This window comes from Rhinoderma darwinii, chromosome 6, assembly GCF_050947455.1.
Source record: "Rhinoderma darwinii isolate aRhiDar2 chromosome 6, aRhiDar2.hap1, whole genome shotgun sequence".
In the NCBI taxonomy this organism is placed as follows: domain Eukaryota; kingdom Metazoa; phylum Chordata; class Amphibia; order Anura; family Rhinodermatidae; genus Rhinoderma; species Rhinoderma darwinii.
This window is the reverse complement of record NC_134692.1, coordinates 136,046,770-136,066,155: the sequence shown is the minus strand read 5'-3', so window position 1 is coordinate 136,066,155 and position 19,386 is coordinate 136,046,770. Positions and strand designations below refer to the sequence as shown.

Below are 19,386 nucleotides of genomic sequence, written 5' to 3'. Positions count from 1 at the left end.
CCGATCAGTCATTAACCAACTCAGAGCTTCCTTGTCCGTGCAGATTGTGTGCCGGTTATATATTCACTTCCCTGTCATATGACCAGTCCATTAATTCCTCTGGTAAGCAGAGTAACGCCATCAGAGCCCCCTCCCCCGCCCACATCTACCTTCCTATTACCAAATTCTGATCAATTATCAATCATTGTCTATATTCGAAACAAGAGATTCATGTCATTTTGTATTTCACATCCGTGGAGTCCGGGGACTGGTACCACCACCAATGTTGAGAATGAACAGAGTCCAGTGTTGATCTGGTCAAATCAACGGGATTTGCTTTCACGTGTAGGTTTCTGTAATAACCTTTGATTTGTGGCTACAAAGAGCGTCTCTCGTCCTGGAGGACCCGGCACTTCAATGTATTACATAGATAGAACATTGATTTCAATGTGTAATGCTTCCTTTTCTCTGTGGTGGCGCTGCAGGGAAATTCAACACTAGTAATAAAGGTCCTTTATTGATTTTTTCTGATTGCTAGGGGTCTAAAGAGCGGGACACCCTGTGATCAGGTTATGTTGGGGAAGCCTTCTTAAAAAAAAAGGATAGTCCAAAGCGGACAACCCTTTTACGAAGAATGCCAGGAATTATTCGTTATCAGCAGTGGTGGAGAAATCTGCTCTGTAATCGACTTAGCTTCCTTCTTAAAGGGACACAGGCAGTCTGGGGATAAGCAGTCCCATCTCTCTCACCTGCGAGTCCAGCTCTAATCACCTCCTAGCCCGATCTTTTTGTCTAATGTAGAAACGAGCAATTAGGATACATTAACACGGGACAGAAAATTACGCCTGTGCATTTCACCGCAGATCCGTGGCCATTCAATACCCGTGTTAGACATACCGATTTTCATGCTGATTTTGTTGTGGATTTCATACTTCTCATTGAAAGGAATGAAATTCGCGATGAAAATCCGCAACATAAATTGACAAGCTGCAAATTTTAAAATCCACACCGCAAGTCAATTTCCACGCAGAAATTTTCCGCAGTGTGTGGACATTTTTTAAAACCTCATCCACTTGACTGCTTCTAATAACGTTGGGGATTTTCTGCCCACAAATCCGGATAGAAAATCTGCAGCATATGCATTACGTGTGAACATACCCTTACAAAGCAGCTTCAACACAAGGACACATGGCGGCCTACAAAGCAGAACACATTGCTCTAATGTCATGACATACAAGAGTAGAACTAGTAGTGTTTGTTTTTTTATTCTCCCACGTCGATCTGCGTATGTCATAAAAGATCGCAGTTCTTTACATGTGCTGCCATCTAGTGGTCAAACAGGCTTCACTCCAGACTGGTTAAAAAGAACATCTCGATGTATAGCCTAAAGTAAAAACAAATCTTAAATTACTAGTACATATTTATTGTACTGCCTGGGCCAAGATAAGCAGCTTTCACGCTGGCAATAGCAAAAAGAAAGAGTGAAGACAATTGACACAAAGAAAAATGAGGGGCAATGTGAAGCCACAGAGGGTTATCTGGGGAGGGCTAGTGATGTCTAGATGGAGGGGGCAAAGTTGTCTGAATTTTGGAGCCAATCATGGGGCATTTAGATTTGTTTTATTTGCGCCTAATGCTATGTTTCTATATACATGATGATAGGTAAAGTGCAACGGCTCTTTTATATATTGATTTGCTGAAGGCACCGAGGGGCAGAGTTTCTTATTGGGGTCATGGCTCCAGTTTTATGATCAGATGCAGAAATATTTTAAAAAAAATTTTGTGCAAAATTTTGGTCAGTTCTCCTTTTACGCTGCCCGTTCCCTGCGACTTTGATTCCTCACCACAAAATGTTTACTTTAATAGCGGAGCTGGGAGGTGACACTCATGATAAGGACATCTCCCTGCAAGATATATGAGCAGACGTCACGCGCACAGCAGGGAGTCCTGAGTGAATTTTGCTCACATCCAGTCAACGCTACAATATCTGAGCTGTCAGATACCAAGACGAATGATCCTCACAGGACCGGTAAGATATTCTCCAACACCACTATTACTTAACTCACTCTAAAATGCTTCTCATGTCTTGAAGAAATGCTGCAGTATGGCATATGTGATGCCTCCCGGCCCGACTAGCGGACCACTGGGACCACCGATGTATGACACAAAAGTTCAGCCTCATTAAAATTTACGAATGGTTGCCCTTCAACCGCTCCATAGCAACAGACTACTAAATGGCACTGCTGACAAAGTGCTACGGAGCCAGCGAGGAGCAACTGACAGAATGGTAAATAGTATATGCCAATTGGACATAGACTTTAAAACTCTATAGGCAAGGGCAAAATGTGGAATGCATCACAGTCAAAATGGCCAGATAGTGATAGGACCGTCAGGGACAGCCGGAAACCATGGAGGGTTAACCTATTGATCCATCAATCTCACAACCCGCCATTGTTGCTGAATCCATACTGAACAACAGACCTAACCCGGCTATCTCCTGACAAAATGTAGACTATGAGGACGGCCAGACAGTCCCTCAACATCGGGTGTTCGGAGAAACACTGGTCGGACAGGGTGGATTCTGATCTGATGCTTTGTTTCCCCCAAACATAAGCGGCACCAAATGTATTTGCCACCAGTGATATCACTGCATACTGATTTATTATTTTGTTCAATTAGAGCTATATAAATCCCTGTGCAGTGAGCTCCCTCTAGTGGTGGCTGCCAGCAGTCAGAATTTTGAAGGATGATTAAGAGTAACTGGATATTTGGAACTCTGTATCAGAAAAACAGAGCTCCGACCCCTATCAGAATTCTGGAACTATTTAGATTAAAAAATACAGGTACCCTAGACCACCACCATTAACCCTATCATGACCATATACTGTAATTAGATTATTAAATAATATTATGTGTTAACCATTAAACCACCCTAGACCTCCAGGAATCGTAGATATAATCCCATAACCACCCTGGAAAACCATATATATTGGAGATCAATAGGACAACCAGGAGTATAACCGGTATGCTATCATTAACCCCTCAACCACCCTTAAAATTTGTTAAGTACTTTATGTAGAAAATTGGCAAAGTCTATATAATCGGGGTAGGAGTGGATTTTTGCCAACTTCAACCTTTAAATCCATCTTTAAAAAGTTCTGCTTTTGCCCCTGGGAGGGTTCCTTTAGAATGCCGGCTTATATGGCAATCTGGATGACCTGACTTTCATACTGTTGGCGTTGATCTATTGCAAATTCACAGGGAGAAAATAAGATGTGGAGCGTAGACGACAAATACAGCCCCGATCATAGAGAGATTTGCAATTTGCAACTCAGCATTATTATCATGCAAACTTATGGAAAATCTGCAATCTGCGGCGCACACAGAGAAATGGAAAATCCATTTACCAGCTCCGTGCTGCTCAACACAAAGGCGCATTGACAATAGATAATAGAAGTGCAGATTCTGAAAACGCAGTAGTGAGACGGTAATGTACAGCTGGCTTACATCCGTGCTGTGATAATATCATTATCAGTCAATGTGCGAATTTACACTATTACATCACTGAGCGGGGGAGGGGCGGGATATTTGCTTTTAGTGCTAAGTAACAGAAAAATAATGTCTGTATAATTTGTAAGGATGTGACTGTCAAGTTTCTATGTTTTGATATAATCTGGTTTTAATATTAGTTACCGATCACATATATAAAGCGGTTTATTGGTTTTATATAGCTCACGATTAAAGGGAATGTCCACTCTTTACCATTTTGTTTCTTTTTAATCTCAATAGGTCCTAAATTCTGTGCTGATTAATTTCTCGATATATCTTTATAGCGATCTGAGAACAGCTATTCTGATACAGAGCTCCAAATCCCCTACATAGACAGAGTTACATGATAGAATTCTGTCTACCCGCAGCCACCACTAGAGGGAGCTTAGGAGCTTACTGCATACTGTTAAACGTTGTACTCAATAATAATAATACAGTCTGCTGTAGCTCCCTCTAGTGGTGGCTGCAGGTAGACAGAATTCTATCATGTAATTCTATGGCTATGCAGAGGATTTGGATCTTTTAACCAAAAAATAACCAAGCTCTGACCGTTACAAAGAAATTCTGAAATTAGCATAAAATCCAACGACAATCCATATTTTTTACATGTTATTGTGGTTTCCACAACCCCGTTCACATGCTGCGGAAAATTTCCAGAACAGATTTTTGTCTGCAATGAGTAAAAAAAATTAAATCGGATTATCATTATATTTGAAGCTGCAAAAGCCACGTCGAAATCCGTGTTAAATCTGACGTAAGTGAACGGGGCTTAAATCTTTCCATTTTATGGATACGATCCACTCCTCTTTTTGACTTCAAAATACGGATACAAAATGCCGACCAAATCTGCAATGTGAGAATGAAGCCTAAGACCAAATGCACATGGTTCGTATTACACGTGCATGTGCGTGCGTATTTTTCGTGCGGCAAATCCGTAGCGTAATACAGTACCAGCACAGTAAATGAGATTTCAAAAAATCTCATCTACAAATTGCAGATTTTTTTCTGCACACAAATTGACCTGAGGTGCGTATTTTAAAATCTGCAGCAGGTCAATTTATCCTGCGTTTCCACCTTAGAATTTTATCTGATTCGTTTTTTTGTTTTTTTTAAAAACGCATCAAAATCTGCAGTATAAAAACACACCAAAATGTAAAATCTGCACCCAAGGGTACGTTCACACGCTTAACCAAAAACATCTGAAAATACGGAGCTGTTTTCAAGGGAAAACAGCTCCTGATTTCTAGCCGTTTTTTAATCATACTCGTGTTTTTCGCTGCGTTTTTACGCCTGTTTTTGGAGCTGTTTTCTATAGAGTCAATGAAAAACGGCTCCAAAAACAGCTCAAGAAGGGACATGCACTTCTTTTTCACGGGCGTTTTTTTTACGTGGCCGTTTTGGAAAAAAAACAGCCCGTTGGAACAGAACGCCGTTTTTTCCATTGAAATCAATGGGCAGATGTTTGGAGGCGTTCTGCTTCCGATTTTTCAGCCGTTTTTCGGCCGTTTATGGGCGAGAAATGGCCGAAAATAAGCTGTGTGAACACACCATCAAAATGATTTAAAAAATCGCACTACTAGGCTACATGCACACGTTGCATATTTTGCTGCAGAAAATATGCACCAAAACCGCAGCAATACGCAGGAAATTCACAGGTAAAAAAACGCACCTAATCGTGCGATTTTCTATGCGTTTTTTGGTGTGGTTTTTACGGTTTGATGCGTTTTTGATGCTGCGGATTTTGGTGCGATTTTCCACAGCACTAGGCAGATACAATTCGCAAGCAGAAACGCAAGATAAATTGACATGCTGCGGATTTTAAAATACGCACCGCAGGTCAATTTATGTGCAGAAAAATATTGCAGCGTGGACATGAGATTTCCTGGAATCTCATTGACTGTGCTGGTATTGTATTACACTGCGGTTTTTCCGCACGGCAAAACCGTACGTAATACGCATCGTATGCATTGACCCTTAGTGAGAATTCACAAGCTGCAGAATTGCTGCAGATTTTATGTGCACTGAAAATCCACATCAATTTACAGTACAATACACGTGGATGGAGTTTTAAAAAACCTCATCTACCTGTAGCGGAAAAAATCTGTGTGGAATTGAGGGAATTCTACAGATTTTCTGATCCGCGACATGTCAATTCTGTTGTGGATTTCTCATGGGTTTTTCACAGCGAATTCACTTTTTGCAATAGATATGGTGAAGTACTTACCAAAATCCTTGCCAAAATCCGCTATAGACCGCCTCTGTGGTAAGTACACCACTAATTGACTGAACTGACCCCATTAGGCTATGTTCACACATCGCGATTTGTTGCAGATTTTGATGCAGATTTTTTAGACAAAGTGGATCCAGAAGGAAGAAAAAGTATAAGTTCTTCCTTTATATTTCCCATTCCTTTTAAAACCATTTTTGGCTTTGGCTCAAAAATCTGCATCAAATTATGATGTGTGAACATAGTCTTTGGCCCTGTTCACACAGAGTTTTTTTATTGGCCCTCAACGATTTTAAGGCAGAGGCGTTCTTTTCCCGTGCAGTTTTTTGCCGCATGTCCTTTCTGACCTCTGACCTCCTATTGAAATGAATGGGAGACAGAAAAAAACCTGCGGCACTCATTTCCGAGCGTTTTTCGCTACATTTTTGGGCCGCGGTCCTTGCATTAGCTTCAATGGTCGCGGATGAAAAATGCTGCAAAAAACACTGTAACAAAGGCTGCGTAACCGTGGAAAAAAAGCGTAGCCAGTTCAAAATCTGCCTCAAAATTCCTGAAGGAATTCTGAGGCAGATTTTTTCTGCCTGCAAAAAAAACTCTGTGTGAACAGGGCCTAAATGATTCCATAGCCTAGCTAGAAGACCCCCAAAGGGAGGTTGCCAATACATTGTATTGTATACCTAATATTTATGGGACCCTTACAAGATTTTGGGGTTTCAATGATGTCCTGTGGGATTTCCTTACTGAAGACAATATAAATAATTGATGTGAAGTCGCAGCTGATCGCAGACGCTTTCTCCAAAACAACCTGGACACGTTAAAGAGGCTCTGTCACCAGATTTTGCAGCCCCTATCTGCTATTGCAGCAGATCGGCGCTGCAATGTAGATTACAGTAACGTTTTTATTTTTTAAAAACGAGCATTTTTGGCCAAGTTATGACCATTTTTGTATTTATGCAAATGAGGCTTGCAAAAGTCCAAGTGGGCGTGTTTAAAAGTAAAAGTACAACTGGGCGTGTATTATGTGCGTACATCGGGGCGTGTTTACTACTTTTACTAGCTGGGCGTTCTGATGAGAAGTATCATCCACTTCTCTTCAGAACGCCCAGCTTCTGGCAGTGCAGACACAGCCGTGTTCTCGAGAGATCACGCTGTGTCGTCACTCACTTCCTGCCCCAGGTCCTGCATCGTGTCGGACATATCGGCACCAGAGGCTACAGTTGATTCTGCAGCAGCATCAGCGTTTGCAGGTAAGTAGCTACATCGACTTACCTGCAAACGCCGATGCTGCTGCAGAATCAACTGTAGCCTCTGGTGCCGATGTGTCCTCGCTCGTCTGACACGATGCAGGACCTGTGAGTGACGTCACAGCGTGATCTCTCGAGAACACGGCTGTGTCTGCACTGCCAGAAGCTGGGCGTTCTGAAGAGAAGTGGATGATACTTCTCGTCACAACGCCCAGCTAGTAAAAGTAGTAAACACGCCCCGATGTACGCACATAATACACGCCCAGTTGGACTTTTACTTTTAAACACGCCCACTTGGACTTTTGCAAGCCTCATTTGCATAAATACAAAAATGGTCATAACTTGGCCAAAAATGCTCGTTTTTTAAAAATAAAAACGTTACTGTAATCTACATTGCAGCGCCGATCTGCTGCAATAGCAGATAGGGGTTGCAAAATCTGGTGACAGAGCCTCTTTAATCACGTTTTTGTCTCTGCTCAGTTATATATATCTACAGCACACAAGAAAATGGCGACCGCACACTACGAACACTAATGCCACCTAAGCCACTGAATCTAAATAAATATGCATTACTGCTGAATCTGCTTACAATAGGGAGGTTCCTAGCGCACATTTTGATCAAATTGTGTGAGCCCACCTGCCACGACAAGGCGACCTCTATGAGGTGGGAACCTACACTGTACATACACCCAGATCTGGGACTAAGCCTACATATATCTGGGGATGGAAGGGACAAGCATTAAACAAATTAAAATCACCCAGAATGGGAGGAGCACAAGATCAAAAAAATATATATATACATATCTGTATTTCATTAATCTGAAGTTGGCGGTAAATGTGACACCTTCTGAGCGGACAGAAGAGGATCATGGGAGTTTACAGTGGACAGAAGAGGATCATGGGAGATTACAGAGACCCTGTGCCATCAGCATAACACCATTGAAAATGCAATCATATGGATTATTACTGGCTCCCCAATATTAAAGATAATAGGGGTGATTAATAATAACTGGTGCAAAGGAAATTTGGATAATTTGCCCATAGCAACCAATCAGGTTCAGCTTTCCTGACAAATGAGCTGGAATCTGTTTGGTTGCTATGGAAAACTGCTCCAGTTCTCAATTGCACCAGTTTTTATAAATCCCCCCCAATGTTTTTAATAGTCTCTATTATTTTAGCCATTATGTCTGACTTTACAGCATCCGCAAAGGTTGTCACCCAGCTATTCCAGATTACTGAACGGCAAACCTGCCTATCTATGCTGCCATATGGGACTGTTGAATGTAACACTGGGCAGAATTGTCAGGGGTCTGGAAAAGCTGGGTGAATAGACTGTGATGCTAAGTGATAATGACGGTGCATCTGTGACGGGTCTTTACCGGTTCCCAGAAAGGAGACAAGACTTAGCGACATGTCACAGATTTTGGGGTAACCCTCTTGGTTCAATAGATAGTATCAAGGAGTAAGGAAAGGACAAAGAAGTCCAACTTGGTCAGACTTGCAAGGTCAGCAACCGAAAAATAGCAGACGGTAAAATGTAATGAAATTTAGGTGCCAATGACACTAGTCGGGACAGAAAAATAAAGAGAATTAAAGAGAATTATTTGAACCTAATATAAAAAGACAAAGAAAGCAATAAAAAAAAATAAAAAATTAATCTGCAGAATTACCACTTGTGAACAGCAGGGGTCAGTGTTGAACCTACCAATTTTTTATGTACTAAATTATTATAGGAAAGTGGTGCAAAGGCTCCAAGTGTTTATATATGAATATCCTGGCACCACAGCTGGCACCCTGGGCATGCATGTGCCAGCGTGCCACTGCTAGTGCTGCAAGTAAGTGGGCAGTTGGTAATGTTATATTGCATACCTAACATATGGAGAACCCAACATAGAAATATGTTCCATTCAAATCAACGATGTATAATCCCAGATCAGAGCTCATGTCCCACAATGCAATGAAAGCTGCAAACTGTCATGACATGCTGGGAGTTGTAGTTTGGCACAAGCCGGAGAACCACATGTGAGATCACTTTTGGGTGTATTTCCCCTTTAAGTAGTGAACGGTCTGATGGTAGAAAACAAAAACGTCTTAGGCCTTATTCACACTAGTGAGTCCGATTTCCATCCATTGTTTTCACGCATCCATTGAGCTCAATGGGCAAAAACGAACCATAATAAGAGCGGCGAGTTTCACGCAACGGACACATGCTCTGTGAAAAAACATGTACATCTGAATAGCGCCATTGAATTGCATTGGTCGGTGTGTTGTCAGTTACTTAAACGGACGTGAAAAACGCTGGTGTGAATAAGGACTTAGATAGATGTTGTATAGTCAAGACCGCCATGGGTCGGCCTTCAGAATCACCTGCAGGGGAAATATAGTAAGAATGGGCGACGTAAACGGGTCAGGTCCCCTAGAGAGACAGCTGCTTTTTGTTAGCGACTTTTCGCTGAGTCCAAGCAGAGGACCCCCCTCTATGAATATGTCCTAATAGGACATATGACAACGGGGTGTCTTCATGAGGCGACCACTTTAAATTGGGGGTTACACGGGTGACATTCATCGTCTGCAGCTACCACCTGTTGTTCCGGGTGTGAATTGGAAAATTAATACAATATTATGGGCTTGAGACCCGGTGAGATGTTTTTCCCGTGCTAACAATGTGCCGTTATCCACCCTGCTTTACACTGAAGGCACTAATGTGTATATCACTGTTTTAAAGGGTTACTCCCATCTCAGACATTTATGCCATTTTCACAGGATATGCCATAAATGTCTGATAGATGCGGGTCCTACTATCTCTAGAACGGGGCCCCATGACCCCTGTCCGACTTTCTCCCGTTGTCGCTGGCCTCCGGACACTGAGTTACGAGGTGGCCGGGAGTACGGAAACAGACGAGATTTGAGTGCGTTACAAAAATTGTGTAGCTCAGCAAGTTTGGCTGTTTTTGTAAAACCTGGTGCCTAGCGACAGCGGCGGGAGGTAGGACGGGGGTCAGGGGGCGCCCGTTCTAGACATAGAGGAACCCGTATTTATTGGATATTTTTAATGCCATAATTGTAGGAGATGGGAAGAACCCTTTAAATCCAATAAACGTATAAATTGACCTGTATGCCTGAGATATGTTCTCTGAATCTGAATGGCCGCCACGTAGTTGCCGCTGCAAGGGAATTGTCTGATTGGCTGCGGCTTCCCCCGGCAAAATCAGCTGTACAAAGTGTGGCGAAAGGAGACGGACCCCTATAAATAGGGGAAAAATGACACAATAACATAGCATCATACCCCAGAAATGGTGCCGCACATTGTACCAACACTTCAAATTAAGTTTTTCCATTCATGAATCTGGTTGTGCTAGGTGGAATGGCGGCCATATTGATTTTGACCCAGCTTTCCCAGACACAGAACTAAAAATGGCTAAATATCATTTTTATAATTTTTACCACTTGATAAATGAGGGCGACTGATTTGTATTCACAGGGATTTTTTTATTTTAAGGAGAAATGTTCTTTCATGATCTCATACAGCAGAATTGTCAGTGCGGCTGTCTTTGTTTTTGTTATTCTGCCTGCACATTGATAGTGAGGGGATTACAGGAGGAGCTGAGGGAGGGACAAGGAGGGAGGGAGGGAGACAGCGACACATACATGTTTGCATTGGAAGGGATCAAGCAGTAACATCTGTCCTGACTCATTTACATAACACCGCCCCTGGTCCGTGCTCATTGGCTGAGTAGATTCCCTTTCTCGCTTGTTGTCAATGTCTGCCAGCGCTGAATGGTCATCGCGCCTGTCAGTCAAGACGGAGCCCCGCCCTTTACCACAGGCTTATACCGGTGCCTGAGAGGTGAGAGGAAGCGGCGGTCTGAGGGAGCAGCGACTCCACGAACCATCCCGGGACCGGGAACCGGCGGAGCAGGAGAGCAAGGCGGGAGGGACAAAGCTCTGACCGGATATCGAACTACTGGAGCAGAGCTGGACATTTATCATTAGTATTGAGGTGTAGTCGGGTTTAGCATTGGGGTGCAGTACTGTGTAGTCGGATGTAGTATTGGGGTGAAGTAGTGTGTAGTCGGATTTAGCATTGGGATGCAGTGCTGGATAGAGGGATTTATTATTGGGGTGCAGTGCTGGACCGAGAGACTCAATTATAGAGAGTAGTGTTTGAGAGATTCAGTATTGGGGTGTAGTCCTGGGTTTTAAGGTATAGACAGTTTTGGGGTACAGGGCTGTGGAGGGGGACACAGCATTTAGCTGCTAGGTTGGTCTAATTAATACTGGAGAGGAGGAATATAGTCAGGTCCCAAGAGTATTGGGGTACAACGTTGCAGAAGGTGATACAATATTAGGGTGCACGGAATTTATGTATTAGGGTGTAAGCAAGACACAGGGTGCAGTCTGTATTAGTAACCTATTGCATTAGGGTGCACGCTATATTAGGGTGCAGAATATATTCCATTATTAGATTAGGGTGCAGCCTATATTAAACTTTAGGGTTCAAACTGTATTCTTCTATTAGAATAGGGTGCAGTCTGTATTAGTAGCCAATTATATTAGGGTGCTCGTTATATTAAACTTTAGGGTGTGAACTTTATTATACTATTGGATTAGGGTGCAGCCCATATTATACCTTGCTGTATTAGGGTGCATGCTATATTATATTTAGGGTGTACATCACATCACGCTGAGTTGTAGCCTATTTTATAAGCCGATGCATTATAATATTACGTTTAGGGTGTGAACTATATTACACTATTAGATTAGGGTGCATCCCATATGACTGTTATATATTAGAGTGTAACTTGGGGTGAGCTCCTTGAATACATAGAGAGTGCAGAAGTAGAGTGACAAGGAGAAAAGAGACATCCAGAGGATCCAACCAGGGACAAAGGCGAGGGAACGGAGCTGGGAGCAGCAGACAACAGATTGCAAAGATCTAAGAGACATCACAAAGCACCAGAAGAGACGTCAGCGGACAGAGAGGGGGTGCAGTGAGCGACAGGAGCTGAGGAAGGGAGGCAGCAGGGACCGCTGAGGTTAGACAGCAGGGACCGCTGAGGTTAGACAGCAGTATACAGATACCAGGTATCTAAGGAATCAAACTACGGAGCAGACAGGGGCCAGCAACAGCTTAGGGGGCAACGAGTTCACAGGCTGCATCGGTACAGAGAAGAAGGACTGTATGACCAAGGACTGTTCAAGAAGGACTCGTATAGACCAAAGGGTTAATTTTTGGCTGCGTTCCTTCCTCTGGTGACCACGTGACTAGCAGTTGTGGCTATTAGACATCTGGAGGACTCGGTCCAGAGAGTGCCTGATACTGCGGGGTAGTAGTCCAGTAATTATCAACCTCTAAAAGGGCTCAGTAGTCCAAAACCTGCCACCTTCTAGGTGGCACTGGATATAATTGACCCGTCCCATAGACAGTGACTCCTACCGGTCACATCATGTCCAGGAAGAAGAGTCAGAAGGGTAAAGGTAGCAGCTCCCCTGCTTCCTGCAGTATCCCACCCACCAAGGAGAATGGCAAGGTGGGCACCGAGACCCAAAGCAATGGCATGGTCATGTCCGGGCGCCCGTCCCTCAGCAACAGTGGAGAGTTCTATGACATCGCCTTTAAGGTGAGATCTTATATGTGTTTCCTGGGTTTTAAATCATGTTAGTCGGTCCGTCGTGTTCACACTAGGGATGAGTTCACACACGTGGTTGAGGCATAAATGGATCCCGGGCGAGAAGGAGACAGATTTCTATGGGATTTGTTGCTGTTTTTCTTTCAAAAAGTGACGGCAGAAACACAGGGTCAAAGCATTATCTATCTATCTATCTATCTATCTATCTATCTATCTATCTATCTATCTATCTATCTATCTATCTATCTATCTATCTCTTCGTTCACATCTGCGCCAGGACACCGTTCATGGGTTCCGTCTGACTTTTCCGTCCGGGGAACCCATGAACGGAATCCAAACTAAAACAAACAGAAACCATAGGTTTCAGTTTGCATCTCATAGATTTCAATGGTGATGGATCCGGTGCAAATGGTTTCTGTTTGTCACCATTGTTTAAGGGTTCCGTCATTTTGACGGAATCAATACCAAAGTCGACTGCGATATTCATTCCACCAAAATAACGGAACCCTTAAACAACGGTATCAATGGAAACCATTTGCGCCTGATCCGTGACCATTGAAATCTATGAGATGCAAACTGAAACCTATGGTTTCCGTTTGTTACCGTTTGGATTCCGTTCATGGGTACCCCGGACGGAAAGGTCCGACAGAACCCATGAACGGTGTCCCGGCGCAGATGTGAACGAAGCCTTATTATTCATATAGTGGCGGTATATTGCGCAGCACTTTACGATCTACACACATATATTTACACCTTGTAATTTACACTCTCATCTTGGAGATCTGTCCATACAATGAGGCTTTCCGTTGCCATGTAATCCTTTGGGAGTGTCATCAAATATAAGAAAGATTTCATCCATAGCCCGGATATCCCCTCTGGATGACCGTGACTCCTGCCAGTGTCCGGCAGGGTGGTCTGTAATGGTCTGTAATGGTCCATGTTGTCTCAGTAATTATTCCATGACTCAATATAACAATCTATCAATCACCTACAGGAGGCTTTTTTTCTTTCTTACGCTGTTTTGAAATGTATGGATTCAATAGAATAAGGAGAAGAAAAGAAAGTCGATATCCATGTTCTGTATTGTCTACAGTGTTTGCACCTGGTGTATTGGGAAGAAAATTGCAGGAACTTCTTGTAGTTTGGTGATCCTCCGGTTCCTTATTAGTACAAGATTTCACGCACTCACTCTATCTATCTATCTATCTATCTATCTATCTATCTATCTATCTATCTATCTATCTATCTATCTATCCATCCATCCATCCATCCATCTATCCATCTATCCATCTATCCATCTATCCATCTATCCATCTATCCATCTATCCATCTATCCATCTATCCATCTATCCATCTATCCATCTATCCATCTATCCATCTATCCATCTATCCATCCATCCATCCATCCATCCATCCATCCATCCATCCATCCATCCATCCATCCATCCATCCATCCATCTCATATCTGTCTTTCACATGTATTCAGTCTGTTTCTGTGCCTTAAACATCAGATTAAAGGGCAACTCCAGACAGATATGAAAATGCTTCAACCTGTTCAGTTCCTTGTTTTTGTCTACAGGGGGCAGTATTACAGTGGATAGTGTTGGTGGAGTAATGATACCAGCACATAACTAGTTAGTTGGACTGCAGTGGGGGTGATAGGAGGGATGACTTCCAGATGAGAGAAACCTTGATGGGTATTGGTGGATAAATTAGCGGTAGAAAGTGTCAAGAACAAGTGACAGAAGTTACACAGGGGTGGGGGGAGTTACTGGTGATGACCTGCTACCTGCACAATGTCTAGAAGAGATCAGCGTGCCCAGATAGTGACGGACAAGGTGGCCACAGAAGCTGATGGATGGGTGGAACAAGTCAACCCCATTCAGATAAAAGGGGTTGTCTGCTTTGGACCATCCCTACTTGTTAGACGGATCCCTTGACAATAAGCAGATCGCTGGGGGACACTTTGTGATCAGCTGCAATCTGTGGAGAAGCTTGACAGTAAGTGGTCAATTTCACTGCAGCGCCACCACAGGGGAAATGAAGCATTGCATTCACATCAGTGGGTTGTCTGTGCATTACAGGACAGGTGCTCCAGAGCGAGAGACTCTGTTTGTAACCACTCTCCACCCCGGCCAAAAGATGAGGATCCTGAACAGCGGAACCCCCCTATTAACTCAGAATTCCTGGGTTCACGCAGAGTTTTTTGCAGGCGGAAAATCTGCCTCAAATTTCTGTCTGGAATTTTGAGGCAGATTTTGCTCTGCCTGCTCGCAGTGTTTTTCATGGCGTTCTTCGCCCGCGGCAGTTGAGCGCCGCAGGCAAAAAAACGCCGCAAAATACACTTTCTCTGCCTCCCATTGATGTCAGAGACGTAAACGCCCGTAGATAGGGCATGTCGCTTCTTTTTCCCGCGAGACGGTTTTTCCGCTCGCGAAAAAAAAACGCCTCCGCCTCCCATTGAAATCAATGGGAGCCATTTTCGACCATTTTTCAACACGTTTTCCGACGCTGTGTCCGTGTCAAAAAACATGTAAAAAAACTCTGTGTGAACTGGCCCTTATAGCGTATATGACAATGAATTTTCTAAACTGGACAATCCCTTTAAGCTCAGGTGGCTGAGACCTTCTGAGCCTGTGGTTGACCTCATTACTGTTTTTGCTGCTCTTCCCATAACTGGTAGGCAGAGAAGAGGGTTAACTTTTTTGTTTCTTAGGAGCACGACCCACATTGGTGTACAGGGAATATGGGGCCAAGTAGGGCTAATGTTGTGTCTCAGGCCTCCAAAATCACGCTTGGCAGTGGCCTTACTTAGCTTCTTTCTTACTTGCAATGTGTAATTGGCCGCCAAAAAAGTCACTCTGCTGCCCTCAAAATAGTTATCCTAAATTTTTTTGTTTTTGAAAAGTGACAACCCCTTGAGCCATCAATGTGTTCATCTCAGTTGTCACATCCCCGCCCCCTTGGCAACTCATACAAAGCTTCTTGCGACAAAGTTACCCTCTCTGTAGTGTAGGGGTGGCCACTCAGCGTTCCGAGGAGCAGATAGAAGAGGACGGCTCAAGGACTAGGGACCCGCCAAGGGTTAGCTATTGGGCCTTTAAGATCCCTGGCTATCTTGAGAAATAAAGCTGATTTTCCTTGTGTCCGATGCATTAGGTTGAATTATCCAGATTGATGAATAAGTTCTTGTCATGTAGAATCGGAAAAAATGAAGCTGCCCTCATAGATCTGATACGGTCCTTACTTACCCACCTGAAGTCGCCTTCCGCAGCTGAATTATCTGGTCATTGAGTCCGCACCTGAATTTTACCTCCTTTTACCGGCCGAGGATCCTTTTATATCCTACGGATAAATGAGGGAATTATTTTCATATACATTTGTCAGAGATGGAAAGAATTATCGTGCCATCTCAAAAAGCTTTTCTGGAACATTAAATGCTTTTAAGAAAAAAAAAAGAAAAAGAGACGTCTCTTAGAATACAAAATAGATTTTCCTCTTGAACGAAAGAAAGAAAATTGTCAGACGGAAGTTTTGCGAAAGTCTCATTATCTTATTTTAGGGCTGAAAACATTTGCAGCCTCGGGGGGAGCAAGAACAGCCGTCCATGAAATATGTTACTGGTCCCAGTGGCGGGAAGAACCTGGAGGGGAAAATGTTTAGTTTAGAACTTGACAGATTAGAAGTGGTTAAAGAGGCTGTTTAATTAAGACAATTCCTTTTCAGACCGCCATGATGACTTCTTCCAGCCACGACTTCCCCTACAACCAAGAGTGCCAGATAGTGACCCATACAGTAATAGTGACCCACACATTAAATGTACCCCTGTGGTCCACACAGTAATAGTGCCCCTTTTAGTCCCCACATACTAACAGTGCTCCCTTTTGGGCCCCACACATTAACATTTTGTGCCCCCCACTTACTGAATGATTGCCCATTTTGTGCTACCCCACAGTCCTTTAAAGAGGTTGTCCAGTCATAAGGCATTGACGGCCTATCCTAAGGATAGGCCATCAACATCTGATCGGTGGGGGTCCGACTCTCGGCACCTTCGCCGATCAGCTATTTTGAAGGGAAGAAGGCTGTGATATTGTGAACCGCCGCTTCAAGTGTGTCCGCAATTTTCACACGAGTATCGCCGCCCTATTAAACAGCTGATCAACGAAGTGCCGATAGACTGACCCCCACCGATCAGATATTGATAGCCTATCCTGAGAATAGACTATCAATTTCTTATGACTGGACAACCCATTTAAGTAAAAATAAATGAGAAAAAAAACTATTTATAATTACATAGCCTTCTCCCACCACGTGGCTTGTCATTGGCCTGTACTGTTACTGCCCTGACAAGCAGAGCTGGAATTTCATATTTTGTCTCATTACAAGCCTGCGACACAAGAGTCGGGGGCCGGTGCTGGTACACAGTTTGCCGTATGGTTAAACCGGCCCTGAGGTCCATTATATCTTCCAGTCCGTCCATGTCCTGTATCCCACAGCACCGGCCTTCTGTCCTGAGGCATTTGCAGCCAGCACTTTTTATTTTTCCAGCCCTGACCTTGATTGGCCGCTCGGTGAGTCCGGGGTGAGCGTATAATGAACCAGCAGCGCGCACTTGCTATTCGGCACTAAGCTCACAACCATCAAGTTTTTTTACATATGCACTTAATAGCGGCTCCTGAGGCCGTTTTCCATGCGCGACGCTTATCTCTGTGTGCTACATTCACCGGTCTACATAACAAATAACATGTTTTGCCACAGCACATATTGATGTGTAACCTGCTAATCTGCGGCCTGTTGTTGTGGAGGTTGGGGGTTGTGATTCAGCCTGTTATCTAGCAATACAGCTAGAGGCTTTGTCCTGTCTTCTATAAAGTTCTGCCAATAGTATCAAGATCTCTGCTTGCTAGCGGTGAAAGCTCTGGAGGGTTTGCTATTGTGTAAATTTATCAGGATTGCATTTCCCAGATACAATTGTAACAAACCCTCAGCTGTGTGTAGCATTAGGTCTGCACACAGGTTTTTTTTTAACCTGGATGTAAACAAGAATGGTGACATTCACTGACAGCAAGCAGAAATATGAAAAATAATGAGGAATCGGTACAAAAAGTATATGACAAAGTTGCAGAACATTGTATTATTATTTACAGAACGCCCCCTTTAAACCATAATGTGACACATCCATAGGGTCTGGGAAGTGGGGAATCTTGCTCCCCCAAGGATTTATTGGGATGTTAAAAATCATAGGCACTTATAGGGATAAATGAGCCTTCCTGGCCAGTACTGGGGTCGTCGTGGAGCATCGGCGCACCAGAGCTGATGATCTTTCCAGGGGCGGATGGGGGGGCCGGAGGCTATCAGGACAGTGGGGAAAAGATTGGGTTTGGAGGATAAAGGACCCGTGGCAGGAGGGGGAGGCCTATTTTTGGAGTGCTGTGGGGGTCTTCTCCACTTAGTGCATGTCCCTGGTTGTTTGTAATTGACATCAAGTAGCAACTATATCTGAGATTTTAGTTTAGCATGTTGCAATTTTATGCATAATATTAAAAATCGAATAATATAACAATAATAATAATAATAATCTAATAATGATAATCTAATATAACATAATAATAATAATCTAATAATAATACCTAATAATAATAATAATAATCTAATATAACATAATAATAATAATAATAATAATAATAATAATCTAATAATAATAATCTAATATAACATAATAATAATAATCTAATATAACATAATAATAATAATCTAATAATACCTAATAATAATAATAATCTAATATAACATAATAATAATAATAATAATAATAATAATAATCTAATATAACATAATAATAATAATAATAATCATGTAATAATATAACAATAATAGTCTAATAAAATAATAATCCAATAATATAACCTAATAATAATAATCTAATAAAATATTAATACTGTAATAATAATAATAAATGAGGAAATTGCAGAGAAACCATCTGAATCTTCCTCTTTATAATGCTATTTGGTAATAATTTCTCATAAATCCTCCAGAAGATCCTTCATTTCACTCGCCATCTTTCTTGATATCTCTTTCCACTTTAAATGCGTCTCTGATCTTTCTTCTCCTTCAGTCGTTGATTTCAAAACGTGATTGGACGTCGGTAATTACAGTGACCTGGGTTTAATTATCGTTTCATCCAGTGTCGAGGATGAGAACATTGACTATGAACCGTATCACAATTATCTGCTTATACAAAATGCAATTTTACGGGGACACCACATTTGATGTAGTAAAGGGAGAGACACTAAAGAGGATTTGTTGTGTATCGTCTGGCATACAGTAGCTATAATTTACAAGACATAAAATAGTAATGGTATATACTACCGACACTAGATCAGAAGACTGGATTTGATTCATGTGACGGCTTCATCGTGTTTAGTGTCCTGACACAGGCAGAATACACAACGCTGGATACTTGAGAGGTAAGTGACCAATGGACAGCAGGGGTAATATTTATAAACCCACTAGAACAACCAGGAATATAAACCACTAGACCAGCAGGCATCATATTCATTAAAATACATTTCCTTCATAAATATGGCATATCTAGTTGGTATGCCATAAAATTCTATGGTTGGAACCAAAAGTCCAACACATCAAAAATAAATATATATCTATATATCTCCTACTAGATATTATTTACTAACCCACTATGCCGTATTATTGGTCGTCTAGTGGGTCAAAACATATTATTTATTAACCACCTGACCAC

General features: G+C 42.5%; 1 protein-coding gene across 1 annotated transcript in view; it reads left to right on the top strand.

The window, feature by feature from the left end:
* The first annotated feature begins 10,813 nt into the window (after nucleotides 1-10,813).
* The window catches only part of RAB26 (RAB26, member RAS oncogene family), a 168,864-nt gene continuing 160,291 nt past the window's right edge, over nucleotides 10,814-19,386 (top strand). Inside the window, exon 1 of the mRNA XM_075830550.1 lies at nucleotides 10,814-12,620. Coding sequence (XP_075686665.1) covers nucleotides 12,447-12,620 — 174 coding nt within the window. The 5' untranslated portion in view covers nucleotides 10,814-12,446. The remainder of the gene's footprint in view (nucleotides 12,621-19,386) is intronic.